Below are 18,918 nucleotides of genomic sequence, written 5' to 3'. Positions count from 1 at the left end.
TCCCCTGATTAACATTTCACACCTTTAAAATGACTTTTGTGGGCCCTCAGTTTCCCATACATGCATTATCCAACTCTAAAGATACAGTCCTGCACCACTGTATCATTACTATTTTTGAATAGAAAGCCACATACATACCTAGGTCCGTAAGAATGTGCTTCTGTTTGAGACACCAGCTTGTCTCAATCACCATGACGTCTTCCACACACCACATTGGCTTTTTTTGTAAAAAGGCAATGAAAAGAACACTACTTGTTTGGTGTACTTCGCATTTCAAATGAGTTACATTAGAGGTCTTGCTAATTGGCAAATCATAAAAGGAAAAAAGTGGAATAAATTCACAGTGTGCTCTGATGTACACATCTATGTTGTATACACCATTCAAACTACAGTTTATGAGGATTCATAAGATATTTTTCTGTTAAGCTGAGATAAAATGATAGCTCCCAAAATGTGATGTAATTTACACCAAGAAATATGGTGGAAAACTGTACTCTGTCAGTGTAAACAGTTGTATGGAAGGAATGTGTTTCCGTGCACAGTTAACTGTTGAATATTCTATTTAGGTGCTAGCCAAAGGGGAACTGAAATACGCCCACGGAGGATGAAGGCAGTTCTCAAAGCCTCAGTGAGCTGTGGATCCAAACAAGGTGCCAAGAAATGCAAAATAGGTGGGTAACCTAACTCCAAGTGTCTCATGCTGCAATCAGTAATTACATGGCAAAAGCAGCAGATTACGGTGAGGAGAAGCTGAAATGATTCAGCAATGAATTCCTGGTTATGAAACAAAGCCAGGAAGATGCTTGTTTATTATGATGACATTTCAAGGTGAGCAACATGGGTGAGGAACGGTGTTGCAACCAGAACTTGGTAAGCTCTAAGTTGGCAGGAGGATCCTGTTTCCAAAGCATGTGCTTAGGCAAGTATGAAAACACATGACTTCCTCACTCTTGTGCTGAACTGACCTAAGGAGCAGCCAGCTATCATCCTGTAAGTGATGAGAATGACAATGATGATTAATAATTTATATACCTGAACTAGACACTTTGGTGTGGTAGTGGAATGTTACAGCTCATTGTTATCTTGAGGTACAGAGTGGACATGGTAAGTGACAAGGGTCTTGGGGAATGCAGAGTGATTTAGGATAGTTTGCATTCTGCTCACTTCCAGCTAGATTTGATGATTCCTTTAGAGAATTGTTTGGCATTTTTGAAATTAAGTATTTGTGTGGCTTTTTGTCTCAGAGTTTCGAAACATTGAATTTTGTTGTCAATCAGAAACTTATTCTCTTGACTGATGTATGCTCTGTAATTGGTCACTTGCCCCAAACTTATCTTTCTCTGCAATTAGCTTCGAATTTGTACCAGAAACTCATCCACATTTGACTGCACTGAAAGAAAAAAACCTTAACAACAAAAAACTGCTGCAGCTAGAGAAGCCACAGAAATAGTTCTGTGAGTGATATTTTTATTATTGACCTTCCAGTAACAAACTTTCACATGTCTGGCCTTTGTTTTAATCATAACAAATCTATTAAACTTAGGAAACAGGGCAAATGCACAAATAGACCAATCTAAAAGTTAAAAGTACATCGCTAACTATGTCAAGAGCAGGGATAACCACACAACCAAGAATGCCAAAAAATGATAGTTCACCAGCATGTCTGTTCACCTCTGTACACTTTGTATACACATTCCATTTTATGAGAAGTTAAGAGATGTCATAAGAGGCTGTTGTGGTTTAACCTGACATCAACCAAGCCCCATGCAGCTGTTTGCTCACTCCCCACCAGTGGGATCAGGGAGAGATCTGGGAGTGCAAAACCTAGAAAACTAGTGAGATAAAGACAGTTTAATACAGAAAGCAAAAGGTGTGCACACAAGCAAAGCAAAGCAAGGAATTAATTCACTGTTTCCCATGGGCAGGCAGGTGTTTGGCCATCTCCAGGACAGCAAAGCCCCATCATGTGTAATAGTTGTTTGGGAAAACAAATGTCATCACACCAAAGGCCCTCATCCTCCTCTTTCTTCCCCTCACATTGTCTGGACATGATGCCACAGGGTCTGGAATATCTCCTTGGTCAGTTGGAGTGACGTGTCCTGTCTCTGTCTCCTCCCATGCACTCATGGCAGCAGGAGAGGCAGAAAAGGCCTTGGCTCTGTGCAAGTCCTGCTCAGCAACAACCAAAGCATCTCTACATTGTGCTGTGTTCAGCACAAAAACCCAAACCCAAGCCCCAAATCAGCCACTGTGAAGAAAACTACTCCAGCCAAAACCAACACAGAGGCATGTCAAATTAAGCCTCTCAAGTCTATCAAGCAAGTCTATTGAAATAATTCACTATCCTTCCTTTATGTGCATAAGAATCAGTCAAACACACATGCTAAAATCTACCCATGTAGTGAGGGATTTGGCTGAGGTTTCCTCATCATGTAAATCCTCTGGCATGTTTGCAATTGTCAAGGTGATAAAGATAACAGTGTTTCAGTGAGTATATGCTTGTTTGATGCATGAAATTGTCACAACTACTAATGGCCATGCATAGGAATTGAAAGTATAATTCATTTTATTAGTCTTTTTGATTGGTTGTAAAGGTTAGGGTTAGAGAACTACTCTTGTCCTCAAGCCAGCTGGACCTTTTGAGTATTTCTGGTGGACTATACATTGAGCAATACTGTTTGTTACTAAAAATGTGAAGATGCTAACTTGCAAGGTGCTGAGACGAATGGTATCGAAAAGTATCTTCACACATGAGCTGCAATAGGTGTTCTAAATATATGTTATTAATTACTGGTAATTATTATATCCCACAGCTTTTAATAAACAGTTATTAAGTATTTATCAATATATTAATAAGTCATCCGTGTATAATCAGCACGTAAAACTGAAAATTCTACTGCCAAAAAGAAAAATATGGATTTAATATAATAGGATTACTTTATTAAAGTGCTTGATAAATAATTATCTTACTGGGCAACTGAATGACTTGGGTTTATCTTTCTAAAATTTAATATAGCCACTCATCCACTGTAAACAGATGTGACAAATAAATTCTTTGAGAAATACAGACGAGTGATATATTAACATTTTCTGACAAAACTGATTTCTGCAGGGTCTAACAGTTCTTTAGGTCTGTGCTGAATTTGTGGAAGAATTTTATTTGACATTCAAAATGCATTGATATCAAATCAGTGCTAGCAATTAATGTAGTTGTTGAAATCATGTGGCAATTTGCAATTATATATTTAGAAGAAGGAAAAACTCCCAAATATACATAATTCCTCAAAAGGCAAACTGTTTAGCACTGGTATACTGGTGAGAACAAAGAACCTGTCTGTAGGTCACTAGCATTTGTTGAAGTTAGTGAATTGATATAATAAAAACAAAATGTCCATGTTTATAAGGACCCAGAAAGAAGCACATAGTGTCTGCCTGTGACAGTGAATTAAGTCATGTGATTGACTTTTTAGAGTAATCCAACGTTGAATACAAGATGACAAGTGGGAATCCCTTACTACACAGTGTATGTGACAACCTTAACTCTCCAGTTTCAATAATTTTAACTTTCAGAATGGCAGGAAAAGTTCCAATTGTTTCCTGTGTCAAAACATGCTTGTGATCCATAGAGGTCAAAGGCATCAGCCTGAAATCTCACCAGACATCTATGTTATGTTAAATGAAATAAAAAAAATAGTTTTATCAATTCATCAGAAGGAAATAAATCCTCAGCACTAACTTAATGTATCCCTTGGATCTAACAGCTTTGGCCAAAACTCAGGACCACCATGGAGCACCCACCAGGCATGCACTCTGCAGTGAACCCCTCATCCTATCTCAAGATGAAGCTGATCAGAGATATGCAAGAAGTGGCTGTGCATCCTATAAATGAAGAAAAACAGGAGTTCTAGCTCACAAAACTTGGATCTTGTGTCAAGCATGAGTTGCTTGCTTTCTGAGGAATAGTAGGGAGCACAGATGACCTCCTTTCCTATGTTTTTTTTTCGTCTTTTAATTGATTTGATATACTCCATCACACAGTCAGCCAAACTAATTTAATCTCCACTGAACTAAAAATTAATTTTATGAGGTAGCTGTTGTAATACTGCTGAGGCATGATCCAGGGGATAACTATAGGCTGCTGCAGCTATGGGAGGGTTTGTACTTACAGGCATGTAAGGAAAACTTTCAGTACTGTACAGAATCCTTGGCTAATGGATTTCAGCCATCCTACAGTGAGCCTACAGAGACACTAGAGCTGTGCAGGGATCCCTCTGCAGGCCTGTGCATGCCACATTCATCCTCAAAGATGTTGCTTATCTGCATCCACATCTAACCCTGCAGGTGCTTAATGTTCTGCCAGTCTGTAATTACCATGTCAGTCAAAGGGCAGCTCCACCCTGTGCCTGAGCAGGTGCTGCAGTGTGTGCTTCAGCAGCTCCAGCTCTGTGACCTGGCAGTATGCAGGTGTGGTGCCTGAGAGATTACAGTCATGTGTGGTGTAAGGGCACCAGCTGCAGGGCACCAGGGTTCTGCTGCTTCAGTCCAGTGAAAACACACAGCTGATGCTACATTCCCTAGGAAGAGGGCACAGAGCACAGAGCCTGTCATTACTGAGTCCAAAGACACTCAGGAATTTAAACTGCAGAGCCTCACATCCCTGGAAATATGAAACATTTGGGAAAAAGCTGATGTTGGCTGTGATCTTCACAAGGGAAAAAACAGGTATCTTGGGGACAAAACGATAAAAGGATAAAATTTTTTGTCACATGTAGAAAACTAACCTTGCTTCCCAGAGTAAAATATTATATTCCCCAAAAGAAGCCAGGGAGGAGAATAGCCTCCTCTTTAAGTTAGTCAGACAGTCATTTTGCATGTAGTCTGACCAGTTCTTCCTGTCAAATGGCATTCCCTTCCTCCCAATTAATTGAAAGGCTGAAATAACCCTCTCTAACTCTTTTTAAGTTGAATGACAAGTATTTGGACTATTTTACTAAGATGGGTTGTTTATTTACATGTAGGTATAATAGCATTTGAGTGTACTCATTAATAATTTACATTTTTTCTTGTATGCTGAAAAAATGGGTTCTTATTTAAGTGGTGGTAGTACTGAGGACTAAAAGTAAATGGGTTACCTGATCTCTTTTAGCCTGACTAAATATTCACTGTCACTGTGCAGCTGTACAGGTTAATAGTTGTTGCTGTAAGAAAGATTATGGAGCGGCAAGAGAACACAACAACAAGACACTTTTTTGCTTGGTGCAAGAAAGAGCAATTTATTGAAGGAAGCTATTGCTTTAAATAAGGCAGTTTGTACAAAACAAAATACAGACAGATTATTGGTTAGAGAAAGAGACACTTTTTTTTTTTTTTTTTTTGCTTTTTTATGGACTTTGCAGGTGGTGCAGGTGGTTTTTTTTTTTTTTTTTTTTTTTTTTTTCTGGTGTGTGTTTACATTAAAGGAGTTTTTAGCTTGGGAAAAAAATTTAGCTGAGGCTGAGGAAGTTTCATGGCCTGAAAAAGACTTAGAACTTGAGAAAAAGGCGTGGCAGATTTTGCCTAGGCCTTCAGCAGTGTCCACAAATAGTAATGGGGAAATAATAGTAGTGATGGGGAGACTGATAGTGAGGGGAAGGAAAGATGGTATTTGAGAATATGGGAAAGAAGTATCCCGTTTCTGAGACCACTTTCTGAGATCAGGGACTGGGTTGGATTGGGCACTTTGAATGTGAATGTGGAAAGGGGAATGTGAAAAGGGGATGGGGATGTGCTGATGGATGCCTGGGCATTTAGGCTGACAAAATGCAGTTTTAGAATAGCTGGTTTCCTCAAGGTGTGACTTAATGCACCTGCTGAACTTGAAGAATCAAATAGTCTGAAAATGACTAACCAGAGAATAATTATCCCAGGAGGAAGAGCAGCCAGGAGACCAGAACTGGAGTACCCTAACAGTGCCAGCAAACCACAAAAGCACCTCAAAGCAGTGCAAGAACTGGATGGGGTGTCTTCAGTAGTGAGGGATATTATTCAGAAAAGGATTTCCTCTAAGAATTTATCTTTATCACTACTATGCCTATTTATTTTGACTCAGGTTAAGGTTTAGTAATTTAATTTAGTAATTTAAATGCTCTTCTCATTAAGATGCTGAGAAATTATGATGGTATTCACATTTATATGAATGTAGAGCAGATTTGTTGTCATGCTGTCACCATTTTGGTCATGCTTCACCAGTGACCTGAGCCTTTTGAGGGGCCACAAGGTTTGGTGCTGGGACATGAGGATGGTGAGTTTAAAAGGCATTTGCAGGCACCACATGTTCTGAATGGTCATGATGCTGGGGACTGATTCATTTTATGCAGTGATGGTGAAACTCCTGGAGTCTAAAGGATCTCTGAAGAATCCACAGGGAGAAGATATTACTTCTGAACTCATCTAGCCTGAGAACCTTGTTTCAGACTTTTTGTCTCAGTTGCTACAGAGAAATTCAGTATGATGGATACCTGGGTGTGAAACACATCCCGTGTTCAGTCTGCTGATCAACAGCTTGGTTAGCAAAGTTTAAGCATGCAACGACTTCCATAGAAGTTCTTTGCTTTGATTAATTTCCACTGCATCTGTTCAGATGGAAGCTGACAGCTTTTCTTCTGGTTGATGGGCAAAGAATCAGTTAATCATGTTCTGAGAATGACTTTGTCACATTAACTGTGTCAATTGCTGTCATAGCATGACAGATATGCTGTATTAACAAAAATTAAAATAAAAAAGTTGTACCTCCAAATAACATTTTTCTAGATAGAGAAATGTGGTGCCCATGGAATTTCAGCCCTTTTCAGCTAGTTATTTGCAGAGATGAAAATGTAGAGAAAGGTGAAAGTCCCACAGTAAAACCCATTTATACTGCAGGTCATGATGGAAAAACTCTGGTTTGTATGTACTAGGAGAGGCTTATATGGCTTGTCTGCTTCAGCTGCTTTGATAAGAAAAAATTGCCTATCATTTGTGCTGTTGCTGTCATTGTCTCCTCAAGAAAAAAACATTGCCTGAATAAGTGCTTTAGAATATTTTGCAGGACACTAAGTCTAAAAGTTAAGATGCAGATTCTCATAGGACTGTAGGAGTGGTTTTCATAATCTGGTATCCTATAATTTTATATGGATTGGAATTGTGATGAATTGTGGCAAATGCACAGAGATCTTACTGCAAATGGAGTGCAAGCCAGTGCATTCATTTGAACAGTGCAAACATTTAAAAACTAGGGAAATACAGGGTCTCTTGTGAGCACTCACATGGGCTGGGGAAGACTGTGTTGAGAAACAGAGTAATGCCAGAGAGGCAAGAGGTAAAGGTCATGTATGTCCTGACAGACATGGACAACTATGAAGAGGTTTAACACTCATGATCTGTGCATAAGGAAATGCCATCCTTCTCCCTGAGGAAGCAGTACAGAGCTTTTAACTAATCTTTTAGCAGAGTGATTTTGTGACAACTATTTAACCTTGAGAGATTTCATTCCATAGTTTCAGCAGGGATTACAGTAAATGATCAATTTAGGTAAAGTCACAATCTAATTAAACAAATTCAGTCTAAATCCCTGCTGGGCCACTAAAGATTTGTCTGTCAAATACCTCTAAGCATTTTCATTTTCTATAGCAACAGTTAATTGGATATGCAACTGTCAGTTTAAATGCTTTAAATGAGGCTGATGGCATTAGTAATTGAATGCTTGGATTAATGATTTACAGTTGGCTTTGCAGCCCTGTTCCTTGCTTACAGCTAGGACCATAACTCCCCATCCTTCTCAGGTGGATGGAATAATGTAGCTTTGTAACTGCAATATAGCTATGATAGAATGAATTACAGGTATGATATAGGTTTGATGTAGCCAGTGTATTCCTGCTGACACGTTGAACTATTTTTAATACTGCAGGGAGCAAAGGATCACGATCAAAATGCTAAAAGCAGAAAAGCTAAGAACAGCCACCTAACCTCCAGAGCTAGCAGTTGGAACTGAAGGTCTCAGTCACTCTCCAATTAAACTAGTCTTTTATGGTTTGAGGCAGAAAGCAAACCTCAGTGTGGTGGGTGGTGAAATTAAATCCAAGGCTGTGAGTGCAGGCTGACAAAGGGATTTCTGCAAGAGGTAGTAGGATTTCAAAGGGAGTGGAGGAGGTGAAGTCTGTGCACTGCCTAAGTGCTGTTTGAGAAAGAGACCAGACTGCAAAGTTTAGTCGTGTAGAGGAGTCTCATGGGTGATGCTTGAATCTCTCATCTTGTTGGGAACTGAAGAGAAGGATGGAAGCATTATGGCTCTGAGAGGGAAATGGTTACACTGTTCTCTGAGTGATTTTTAAGATCCCTCTTTTCTGCTTTAAAAGACCAGAAATACAGTATGCTGCTTGGGGTGTCACAGGTTTCAGGGCCAGCTAACCTGTTCCAGGAATTTCTTCATTCTCACAGCAACCCAGAGTCAGAAAACTTTACCATTCATTTGGCTTCTAATTTGAAAGTTCTGGCATGGTCTTGTTGGTATAAAAAGGAATTTTATTTATTGTGTCCAGCTGATCACTGTAGTGCTTGAGGAACAAAGCTATAAGAAAAACTTTCTGAGGCACTGAGTTGTATATATAAATTACATAGCTGAGCTATGAATTTGTCATTTTGCCTTATGTGTAGGCCTCCAAAATCACTCTTAATGACAAAGAGACCCTCATAGACCATAAACTGAAAATTTAGGTTCTTCTTAATTAAGTTCCCTTCAGAATTAAAATGAACCAGTGCATATTTAGAGTCTCTGTTGAACACAGTATAATAATACTTATTTCAGTATATTAAATTAGAACATGTTTCTGTTCTAAAGATTCTATCTTGGGAAACATTATCTGAAAGAGCTAACGACATTAGATGTTATAATTACTTGTATTTATGATATAGTTATAAGCAATTATAAAGTAAATTATCGTAACTCTTTAGAAATAATCACAAAATAATGATTGTAGTAATAACCTTATAGTTATTTATATTTATTATGTATCATACTATATTTTAATTTACTAGAAATAAACAGGAAATTCAAAGTTATGCTCTGCATATTTCAGCTCACAGAATATACCAAGTTCAGCTGAAATTTGGAAATTGATTTATGGCCTTTGCTCATTATCCCAAGATTTAAGATTAGGTTTTCAGGCAGAGCTTCAGCTGCAAATAGTTTGGTATTCAGAAATCAGTGTATTCATCAGCTTCTTTCTCTCTCCTGTATGGGAACTTCATTTAGTTCAGGAAATACTTTTTGTTGTTGTTCCTTCCTGTAGTTAGTTCCTATTAAAAAGCCCAACTCATCCTTGTCTAACCTAAATTAGACTATCTTTTTTCCCCTTTTGTTCCTAATGAAGAGACATTAATCTCTTTGACTGGTTTGGACCCTTCCAGCATACATTTTTCATATTAATTTTTTTTAAAAATATACTTAATATTCAGATCAATGATTCTATTCTGGAACAATGATAAAAGCCAGAAAAAGGAAATGTAGAATCCTAGTTTTGGTTCAGAATGACATTTCTTTCTTTAGAATACTCTTGTAATTAATTTTCTTTCTAGACATCAGGCTTTCCTCCTTTCCGCTTTTATTTATATAAAGCAATTCAGCTATTTCAATAATCTGATGAAGTGATAGTTCTAGGAATCTATTGTAAGAGGAAAATTAGTGGAGCCTTTCAGAATCTAGACCAAGGCTGAGATGCCTTTTTTCATTTCCCAGCTCAGTAGATCCTATTTTCAACCTCATTTTTGATTTGTGATTCAGAAAATCTTGATTGATTCATTGGCAGATTTTAAGCTGGTTTAATTTGAAATGTTAATTACTGAAAGTGTTGGAACACTTTAAAGAGTGTCTGAATGATGGCATAACTGAAAGCCATAAAACAAGAAATTCCACATCAACAGAAGGAATTAGATCTTATTCTAATTTCACATCTTTAACATTGAAATTATTAAAGCAAGAAAGTGTGTGACTGGAGTTATTTTCATTTATAATGGAAAGAGTGGGGACTATTCAGTTTTACTATATCATTCTGAGAATCAAAGTCACATGTCCTTTCTGTGTACATTGCCTCCTCCCTGTTCAGCCTTGGAAGAGACTTACTCCCCTTTGGATGGCCTCACTCCAGTTTTGGGTTGCATGCATATATCCCAGTTAGATGTTTGTACCAAGTGCTTTTGTTTTTTCTATACAAATTCACAGAATCACAGAATCAATTAAGTTGGAAAAGACCTCTGAGATCATTGAATCCAACCTGTGATCCAACACTACCTTGTTCAGCTAGACCACAGCACAGAGTGCCACATGCAGTCTTCCCTTAAACACTTCCAGGCGTTTCACCTTTCTGGGCAGCCCATTCTAACATCTATTTACCCTCTCTGTAAAGAAATTCTTCCTACCATCCAACCTAAACCTCCCCTGGTGCACCTCAAGGCTGTATTCTTGTGTCCTGTTGCTGGCTGCCTTGAGAAGAGGCTGAACCCCTCCTGGTCACAACCTCCTTTCAGGGCTGTATACTGCAATAAAGTTTCCCCTGAGGCTCCTTCTCTCCAGGCTAAACCTCCCCAGCTCCCTCTGATGCCCATCAGACTTGTACTCCAGACCCTTCACCAGCTTCGTTGTGTTTCTCTGGACACACCCCAGCACCTAAAATTCCTTCCTGAGCCAGGAGGCTCAGAGCTGGACACAGGACTCAAGGTGTGGCCTCACCAGTGCCAAGCACAGAGGGACAATCACTGCCTGGTCCTGCTGGCCACACCATTGCTGACACAGGCCGGGATGCTGTTGGCATTCTTGGCCAAGGGCACACTGCTGGCTCATGTTCAGAAGCTGTCAGTCTGAGCCTCCAGCTCCCTCTCTGCCAGGCTGCTGTCCTGCCACTCTGTCCCCAGCCTGTAGCACTGCAGGGGGCTGTTGTGGCAGAGCACAGGACCCAGTGCTTGGCCTTGTTAAACCTCATACTGGGATTCTGCCCATCTGTCCAGCCTGTCCAGGTCCCTCTGCAGAGCCCTCCTACCCTCCAGCAGATTGACACTTGCACCCAACTCGGTGTCATCCATGAATTTGCTGACTCAATCCCCTCCTCCAGATCATCAGTGAAGATAATAAACAGGACTGGCCCCAGCATTGATCCCTGGGGGGACACCACTAATGACTGGATGCTAACTGATGCAGCACCACCACTCTCTGGGTCTGCCCAACCAGACAGTTCTTAACCCAGTGAAGAGTGCCCCTGTCCAAGATGTGGGCTGCCAGCTTTTGCAGGAGTATGCCATGGAAGATGATGCCAAAAGGATTTTGACTCTAACATATTGTTCCTATATATTCATAGCTCTGTAGACTGTTATTATATAGTAATACAGTTACCTAACTTCAGTATTTCTCCTATTAGATAAACTCCTGAGGGCCAGTTCTAATCTCGCTTCCTATGGGAATCAAGGTCAAGACACCTTCCCAAGACACTTCCCTATAAACAGCTAGCAATGAAGGTTGTTCAGAAGGAGTTGAACCAAGAGGGAGGATTACTTCATCACCTGTTTCTAACTGTCAATTGTGCTAATTTTCTAAACTTACAGAACTCTACATGCCCTATATCATATATGTATCTTTGCTGCATTTTTGGTACTTATTTCAGCATGTTGTGCACCTGGAGGGACCTTCATTAAAATCATAACCAGATTTTATCACCTAACCTTGTTCAGCTCTTGATTTTAGGGCTCAAAAGGAAACAAAGATGGTGGCAAAGGTGTCATATTGATATAAATTTAAAGGTTTAGTTGGTCGAAACACTTCATTCTTCAATATATGTACTAGATCTCTTGAGATCTGGGGGTTTTACACCTTATTAAATTATTGAGTTTTTGTTAACTATGAAGGATGGGTAAAAATAATTGGTAAACTGTTTGCATCATCAAGTACACCAATGCTGGTTTTAGTTTGAAAGCCAGCAAGGGTCTCTCTTTGGCTGAATTACAGGTTTTAAATTACAACTTTTTATGGAAGAGACTAAATGTTGAAGCAAAATATTAAGGATGTGGTTTTAGCTCTTCCTGGAGTGAACATTTGAAGCAAACCTGCTGCTGATGGTGTGGGTTGTGCTCCAGAAGAGTCCAAGTGTGCACAACCCAAGGTTCTTGTGGATGAAACCACTCAGGGGATGTGCCATTCTCCCCACTATGGGCAGGTGCAATGGAGGAAAGAATGGGAAGACTTTTCCTGGGGCTGGTAGCATCTTGAAGAACTCTATAGGAAGGTAATAGGAAACAAATGAATCCTGAAGACACCATGGAGCTTCTCCAGGCACCTGTATTTTCTAGATTTAAAAATTTCCTATTATCAATTCTGTACAGCAGGAAGAGGAAAATAGGTGCCTTGTCTTTTGCTGAAGGAAAAGGAATACTCTACACTTTAGCAGGCAAGATTTTGACCACTTCAGACCACCCCATCCTCTAAGGGCCAAGCCTAAAATCATCATAACTAATTGTTTGTCTTGAGGCCTTCAAGTGCATTTTGAAACACATGTTAATTTTTACAGGTCATGAGTACCTAGACAATTCCATTGCCTTGAAATTAAAGTAAAGTCAGACCTTTTGCCATTTTTGTAAATAGGCAGTACTGTGCAAAACTGAAATACAGATACATGGAGACTCATGGAGGGTTTTAGGCAGTGCTGTGGTCAAGGCAATTTTCATCATGTTAATTTAAGTGGGAAGTGACCAGTAACTAGTAGTAGTACATGGGGGAAAACTGCTCACAGACTAAGGATAGTGGGGGATTGTCAGAATTATGGAAGGAGTTGTACTCTGGGATGGGATCTGGCCTTTGATGTAAGCACCACCTGTGTAAATTGCAAAGGATCTACAGTGTTAGTGTTGGCTTTTCTATTTGTTCTCAGATTAATTTATACTGCCTTTGTTTGAAACAGAGAAGTCTGACCAGCAGTTTCCTATATTTCAGTAAGCCAAAGTGATTTATAGCAGCTGATATTTAATGGAAAAACATCTGTCAGGTGCCCTGCAAAATCAGGTATTTTTATGCCATTTTGGTCATGTTTATTTTGCACAAACAATCTTACCACTTTTTAAATGAGTGCTTATTATTTTAAGGCCAAGTGTACAATCCTATACTGGATGTATATCAAAGATGTAATTAATCAAACACATCACTGTGTTGTACACTGGAGAAATTTTTAGTGCAGTCAAACACACTTGTGATTTTTCTTTTGTTAATGTCAATTGTTGAACACTACGAATTATAAATTTAGGCTTTAAGTATTTATTCTGTTAACTGATTAAAATTATTATTCTAGTGTTCTAAGAAACTGAAAACTAAAGACAAAAGTATATTTCCACTATTGTGTGTGCACTACAAGTTATGTAATTATGGAAAAAAGGGTTGGCATTGCTCTGATGGCTTAAGGAAAAATTGAGATGGTATTTGATTAAATGACAGAGAGAAGAAATAGCACTTCAGAATTTTTGCAGTTAGGATGAAGAATTTATTGTATGTACAGTTAAGCAACTCTACTGTAGATGTAGTTCCTCTTAAAAGAAAACGAATACAGTAATCAAAATAGTTCTAGCATGGAAATTACAATACAGACTGAAAGTTGACTAAACCAGAAATCAGTTATTTGACTTGAAAGAACACAGAACCTGGAACAACAAATTGCAGTTTGCATCATTAACCAAGGACAGTAAAAAACTGTACAGTACAAGCAACACGTTACAATAAGTTATGACAAATAAGGCAGTCTTTCTCATTTAGGGGACAAAAAGGGATAAAGGGAAAGGTATTAAAATCTCATAAAACCACCATATCTCTTTTCCATCTCTGGGACTTCTTTGGAATAGGTTTCCCCATCTTCTTCTGAAGGGAGAATGGAGTCGGCAAAGCGCTTAAGAAAGCCACCGTATCGTTTCTGGTAATCCAGCCACCACTCTGGCCTGCCCACTCTTCTCATGAAGCCACCGTATCTCTTTTGCAGCTCCTTGGCCTCATCTTCCAGTTCGGGGCTGCGCTTTATGCTCCTCATGAAGCCTCCATACCTTTTGCTGACATCGCCGTCGTTCTCGTTCGCCTCTCGATAGTGCGCCGCCTCGGGGCTGTCCCCTGCTCCCAGCAGCTCCTTCAGCAGATCAGAGGAGTTGGCCAGGGCATCGTCATCCGAGTCTTTCTTCATGAACCCTCCGTACCTCTTAGCCAGGATCTCTCCTCCATTAGCTTCATCCTCTGGCTCTGCCCGATAGAGCTCATCCATTTTCTTCATGAACCCCCCATATCTTTTCATGAAGCCTCTGTACTTCTTCGCAAGCAGGTGGCTCTCATCCAGCTCTTTCTTGTCTCCCGGAGCAATGTTGCCATCCTCAGGGAGATCCAGCTTTGCCAGTTGCAAGAGCTCCTTGCAGGTCTCCCAGGCTTTGGCAGAAGGCAGTTTTCCTTCACATTCTAGTGTACATGCCTGAAAAATGGATGTGGTTTACTGAGAAGGATTTGATAGTAGCTATCACCTCACTACGACCTTATCTTAGATTTACTTGTTTATAAAAGAGCGTAAGTGAGCCTCTCTTTGTGAGTGGCTTGGAAGAAATGCTCTTTGGGAACAGCTGATTTGGTACCTGTCTGTTTTGAAGTTATTCATGTCCCTCTCTGAAGGACAAGGTAGTCTCCACTCTAAGTGACAGACTACCAGATATTATGAATTGTGGGTCCTCTATGTCAAGGTTGCCCTTATGTTTCTGTTCCAAAGGAAGCCACAAGTACAGTTCTTGTATCTCCCTTACACTCGTGTGAGCTATGATTTATTTTTTTAATTTACTACTGGGAAGCTAAAAACCAATTGTGGTTTGCTTCATAACACAAGTGCAGAAGCGTATTCGGTCTTCATAAATAAAAGTATCATTCAGAAATTTTAGAAAAGAAGTTGCACAGCATGGTCATTGCTAAGAAACCAGCTGTACTGTACTGTTCAGTATCTTCAATACACTGCATAGCTTTAAAGGCTGTGTGTTGCCATTAGTTTTTCTCTTTGTGGAACAGATCATTCCAGCGTGTACCAATAGAAACATAGAAATACAGGCTCTCTTAGGGCAGGATCAAATTTCCATATTTGCTAGCTGGAAAGCAGTGACCATCAAAGAGGGGGAAAAATATCCTAAGCTGTGTTGTTCCTGACTGTATTTAAAAAAAATTCAGGTACCACATAAAAAAAGCTTTCAGTACCTTATGCATATCTCATAACCTGCCTTGTGATGAAAATAAATAGATATTAGCTGCTATTATCTCTCTAGTGTTAGGGGGATTTATTTCTTGTGCAGCTGTACCCTTCAGTTGTAAAATAAAGTGGTCCCACTTTTTTTCTTCTTGCTTGTGGTTTTCATACCACAACATGCAAAGAAAAACCCATCAAATATTTTCAATAAGAGAAACACTCATTCTGACTATAGATTATGTGTTCTAAGATCCTAACACACTTTAAACTGTGAAATTAAACTCTGGCACAGTTCTCTCTCATAGTTCATTGTCCACTGCACAACCTGTCTCTTGAGCCTGACTTTAGTCTGAGAAATTGAAATATGATTTCTTTAGTATGGTCACAAGAAAATTGAAGGGGTTTAAATATATTTTGCAACACAATAATTTAACTGGCCCTAAATGCTTATTATTATATATTATAGTCATGCTGTAAAGAAAATAAGATTTCAGCTCAGTCTATCTTTGGAATTGCTCTAAATCAAAGCAAGAATAGGTCTCTCTCTCTCTCAGTTAGTTTTAATAACCTCCTGTTATCAGATGAACATACTCTGTAAGCGTGAGTGACCAGGAACAGTGTAAAAAGTCTGGTATCTTACAAATACAGTGTGAAAAATTCAGTTATTATGTTACTAGATACTAATATCTAGAAACAATAGTTTCCAAGAATTATTCATACATGTTTAACAGACACAAAGTATGCTACATTGCTCCTTTGCCTATTTAGCTAATAGGACTGATTCTTCCTTTAATGCTTACTGAAGAGAGACTGTCAATACAGATGTGCAGATATACTCTGAAAAGCCCTCCCTTCATAATGGCAAACTACCTTTTTTTATCGTAGTTGACATTAAAGTTTGATTGAAAGTTAATATAAGAAAAGGAGGGGAAAAAAAAGAAAAAAGAAAAAAAAAAAAAAAGAAAAAAAAATAAAAAGGTAGAGGGAACTATTTTGCCAGCTGTCCAAAAATTAATATTGCCTTTCTGAGCATGCTATGGTTAAGAGTTCTTGAGCTTTTGGAGTAAGTAGAAGTACTCAGAGGCTCCTAATTCTCTGTAAGGCTAGAGAGCCAAGTTCTTCCTTTTGCATGATCCCAAGTAACCAGTGACATGAGAGGAACAAACTTTTAAGACCATTTAGATGTGCCGAGACATGATGCCTCAATGCTTGTGTATTTGAGGTCAGGAACAACCGATGCCACTGGAAAAGTACCTGGAAGCCAGAGGTCTCACCTTCTTCAGGAAGGGCTGAAGGACCCCAGGCTTTCGCTGACCCTGATCTTTAAATGTCAAGCTGAGTTGTCTCTGTGACTGTTCTTCCAAACAATTTCAACATCGTAAAGTTTACCGATAACCCCCACTCCCAGTCTCCCTCATTCTGGATTAAGCACCATTTGTTTTAGAAGCCGGTATCTTTCTCAGGCACATCCCTAACGCTGTGCAGCACCGTGCAGAGAGGAGAAGCAGCTAAAGTACTGCTACTCAAACAGGCTTTAAACCCGCTTTTTTCGGTGAGATTTCAGGCAGACCTTTTCAGCTCGACGGCCATCCTGCCCGGAGAGAGCTCACCTTACCATGGACCAGTGGATAAGTGTCGGGACGCTCCACCGCGCTCTGCTGGGCTCCCTCGTCCTGTCGGAGCTGGGATGCCCGGCAGCCACCCCTCCTTCCCATGCCGAGATGCCCTTTCCCGTCGGATTTTCCTCCCTCTTTGTGTTTTCATTCGGCCCTTTCCTCGCTGCCCGCGGAGCTCCTCGGGGCGCTCCGGGTTTGTCTCAGCGCTCCCTCCTCGCCCTCTGCCCACTTCTCCCTCTCTCTCCACTTCAGAAAAAGTCTTCCAAGCCACCCCGGTCACTCCCCGCACTATTCATTTTTCTTACTCTCCGCTTTCCCCGCTGCCCTTCCTCCCTCCCGAGCCGGGATCCGCAGAGGATGCCGCCGCAGCGCCCTTACCAGCGGGTGGATGCCGGCGCGGGGTCCCAGGCGGTAGGCGCAGGCGGCGCAGTCGCGGCCGCAGTCGGCCCTGGCCCTGGGCAGCAGGCAGGTGCTGAGGGCCAGCAGCGAGCAGCCGAGTCTCAGCAGCAGCGCCATGGGGCTGCAAGAAGGACAGGTCAGCCGGCGGCCGCCTCCTCCCGTCCCACCCCGGCACGGCCTCCCCAGCCTCGGAGCCGCGAAAGGCGGCGAGAAGGGCTCCAGCTCCGCTAAACTCACGCTCTTTAGAGCCGGGGTGATCGCGCTTGCGAGGTAAGCGGGAGCTTTAACTCAGCAGGCGCTCGGCAGCTGAGAGGCAACTGCCCTGCGCTGGGAGCAGGAGCTGACCCGGAGGCTGGAGCGCACAGAAGATCCCGTTGGGTGAAAGTGCTCGTATCCAAACCTTTTATCCCTCCCCGCCTGCCGAAGCCGGCACCACAGGGGGAGAAGAGGCGCGCCGCGAATCCCGGCCCCTCCCGGGAAGGGTTCCCCCCGGGATGCCCCAGCAGCCCCCCGACGCCGGGCACCAGCCCCGCAGAGCCCCCGGCCGCGGGCAGAGCAGCTCCCTCACTCACTCTCACACACACTCGCTGCCCTCGGGGCTCCCAAGAGTCGCCGAGGAAGAAGCTGCGCCTCGCCGAAGCCTCGGAGCCACTGTTATTTATAGCGCGCCGGAGCAGGCTGAGGAGCCCCGGGGGAGGCGGCAGAGGGGGCCCGCTGGCAGCTCGGAGGGGCGCGGAGCCGAGCCCGCTGCCGGGGCCGGGCACCGCTGCGGAGCGTGTGCGGGCGGCGGCGGCGGCACTTTATAATTGCTGACCGCGGGGAGAAGGCGGCCTCCCCCAATCGCCGCCGGGCTCCCGCTGACGCGGCGAGTACGACATCCCCCGGCACCGCCGCCCGTGGCTCCGGCGGGGCTGGGGATGAGGGTGTGCGTGTGTGTGTGTGTGTGTGTGCGTGTGTGTGTGCGTGTGTGTGTGTGTGTGTGTGTGTGTGTGTGTGCGTGTGCGTGTGTGTGTGTGTGTGTGTGTGTGTGTGTGTGTGCCCGCCCCTGCCACCGGGGAGCGGGGAACCGGCCCCCGAAAGTTACCGGGGGAAGTTTGCACCGGGGGCGGGCGGGGAGTGAGACAGCGCCTGAGTCATGCGGGGGTGGCCGTGCGGGACGGGCAGAGGCGCCCGAGGCTGGAGGCAGCCCCGGAGTAACCCCGCTCCCCGGGCAGCGGACACAGGCTCCCAAAGAGCCCCGCACAGCGCGGAGATGGGACTGGGTTTGAGATTTTTTTATTTTTTATTTTTTGTTTGATTCGTTTTTCCTTTTTTGTTTCCTCCCTCTCTGCCGCTCCGCCAAACCCCCAAGCTGCCGGTGGTGAGAGTTCTTGCTGCGCGTCTTCTGCCTCCCTCCCCGAGCCTCAGGTGTAAAACAGTTTGGAGGAAGCAGATTTTATTAGAACAAGGGTTTTAATTTGGAACTATTGGAATTCACAAGTATGGGTAGATTTGCATCGTTGTCACAATTTTGGTGCCCAGGAAAACACAAATAGGAACGAACCAGCGAGAAGCAAACCTCCAAGCACTTCTACAAGGTTCTTAAGAACAGCATCCAGGGCTGCTCACTGTTATGCTCTGACTGACATCTTGGGGAACAGGCATAAAGCAGTGACACTGAT

General features: G+C 42.1%; 1 protein-coding gene across 1 annotated transcript; it reads right to left on the bottom strand.

Moving 5' to 3' along the window:
- Nucleotides 1–13,512: 13,512 nt before the first annotated feature.
- PENK (proenkephalin) lies at nt 13,513–18,310 on the bottom strand. The gene is made up of 3 exons (XM_056485383.1): nt 17,830–18,310; nt 17,237–17,378; nt 13,513–14,492 (listed from the first exon to the last, which is right to left on the bottom strand). The coding sequence occupies exons 2-3, from the start codon at nt 17,372–17,374 to the stop codon at nt 13,827–13,829; spliced, it is 804 nt and encodes a 267-aa protein (XP_056341358.1). The 5' UTR covers nt 17,375–17,378; nt 17,830–18,310; the 3' UTR covers nt 13,513–13,826.
- Between the last annotated feature and the right edge of the window lie 608 nt (nt 18,311–18,918).

The sequence above is a fragment of the Oenanthe melanoleuca genome, chromosome 2, assembly GCF_029582105.1.
Source record: "Oenanthe melanoleuca isolate GR-GAL-2019-014 chromosome 2, OMel1.0, whole genome shotgun sequence".
NCBI classification, from domain to species: domain Eukaryota; kingdom Metazoa; phylum Chordata; class Aves; order Passeriformes; family Muscicapidae; genus Oenanthe; species Oenanthe melanoleuca.
The sequence above is the reverse complement of the archived record's forward strand: the minus strand, read 5'-3'. Positions and strand labels throughout refer to the sequence as shown.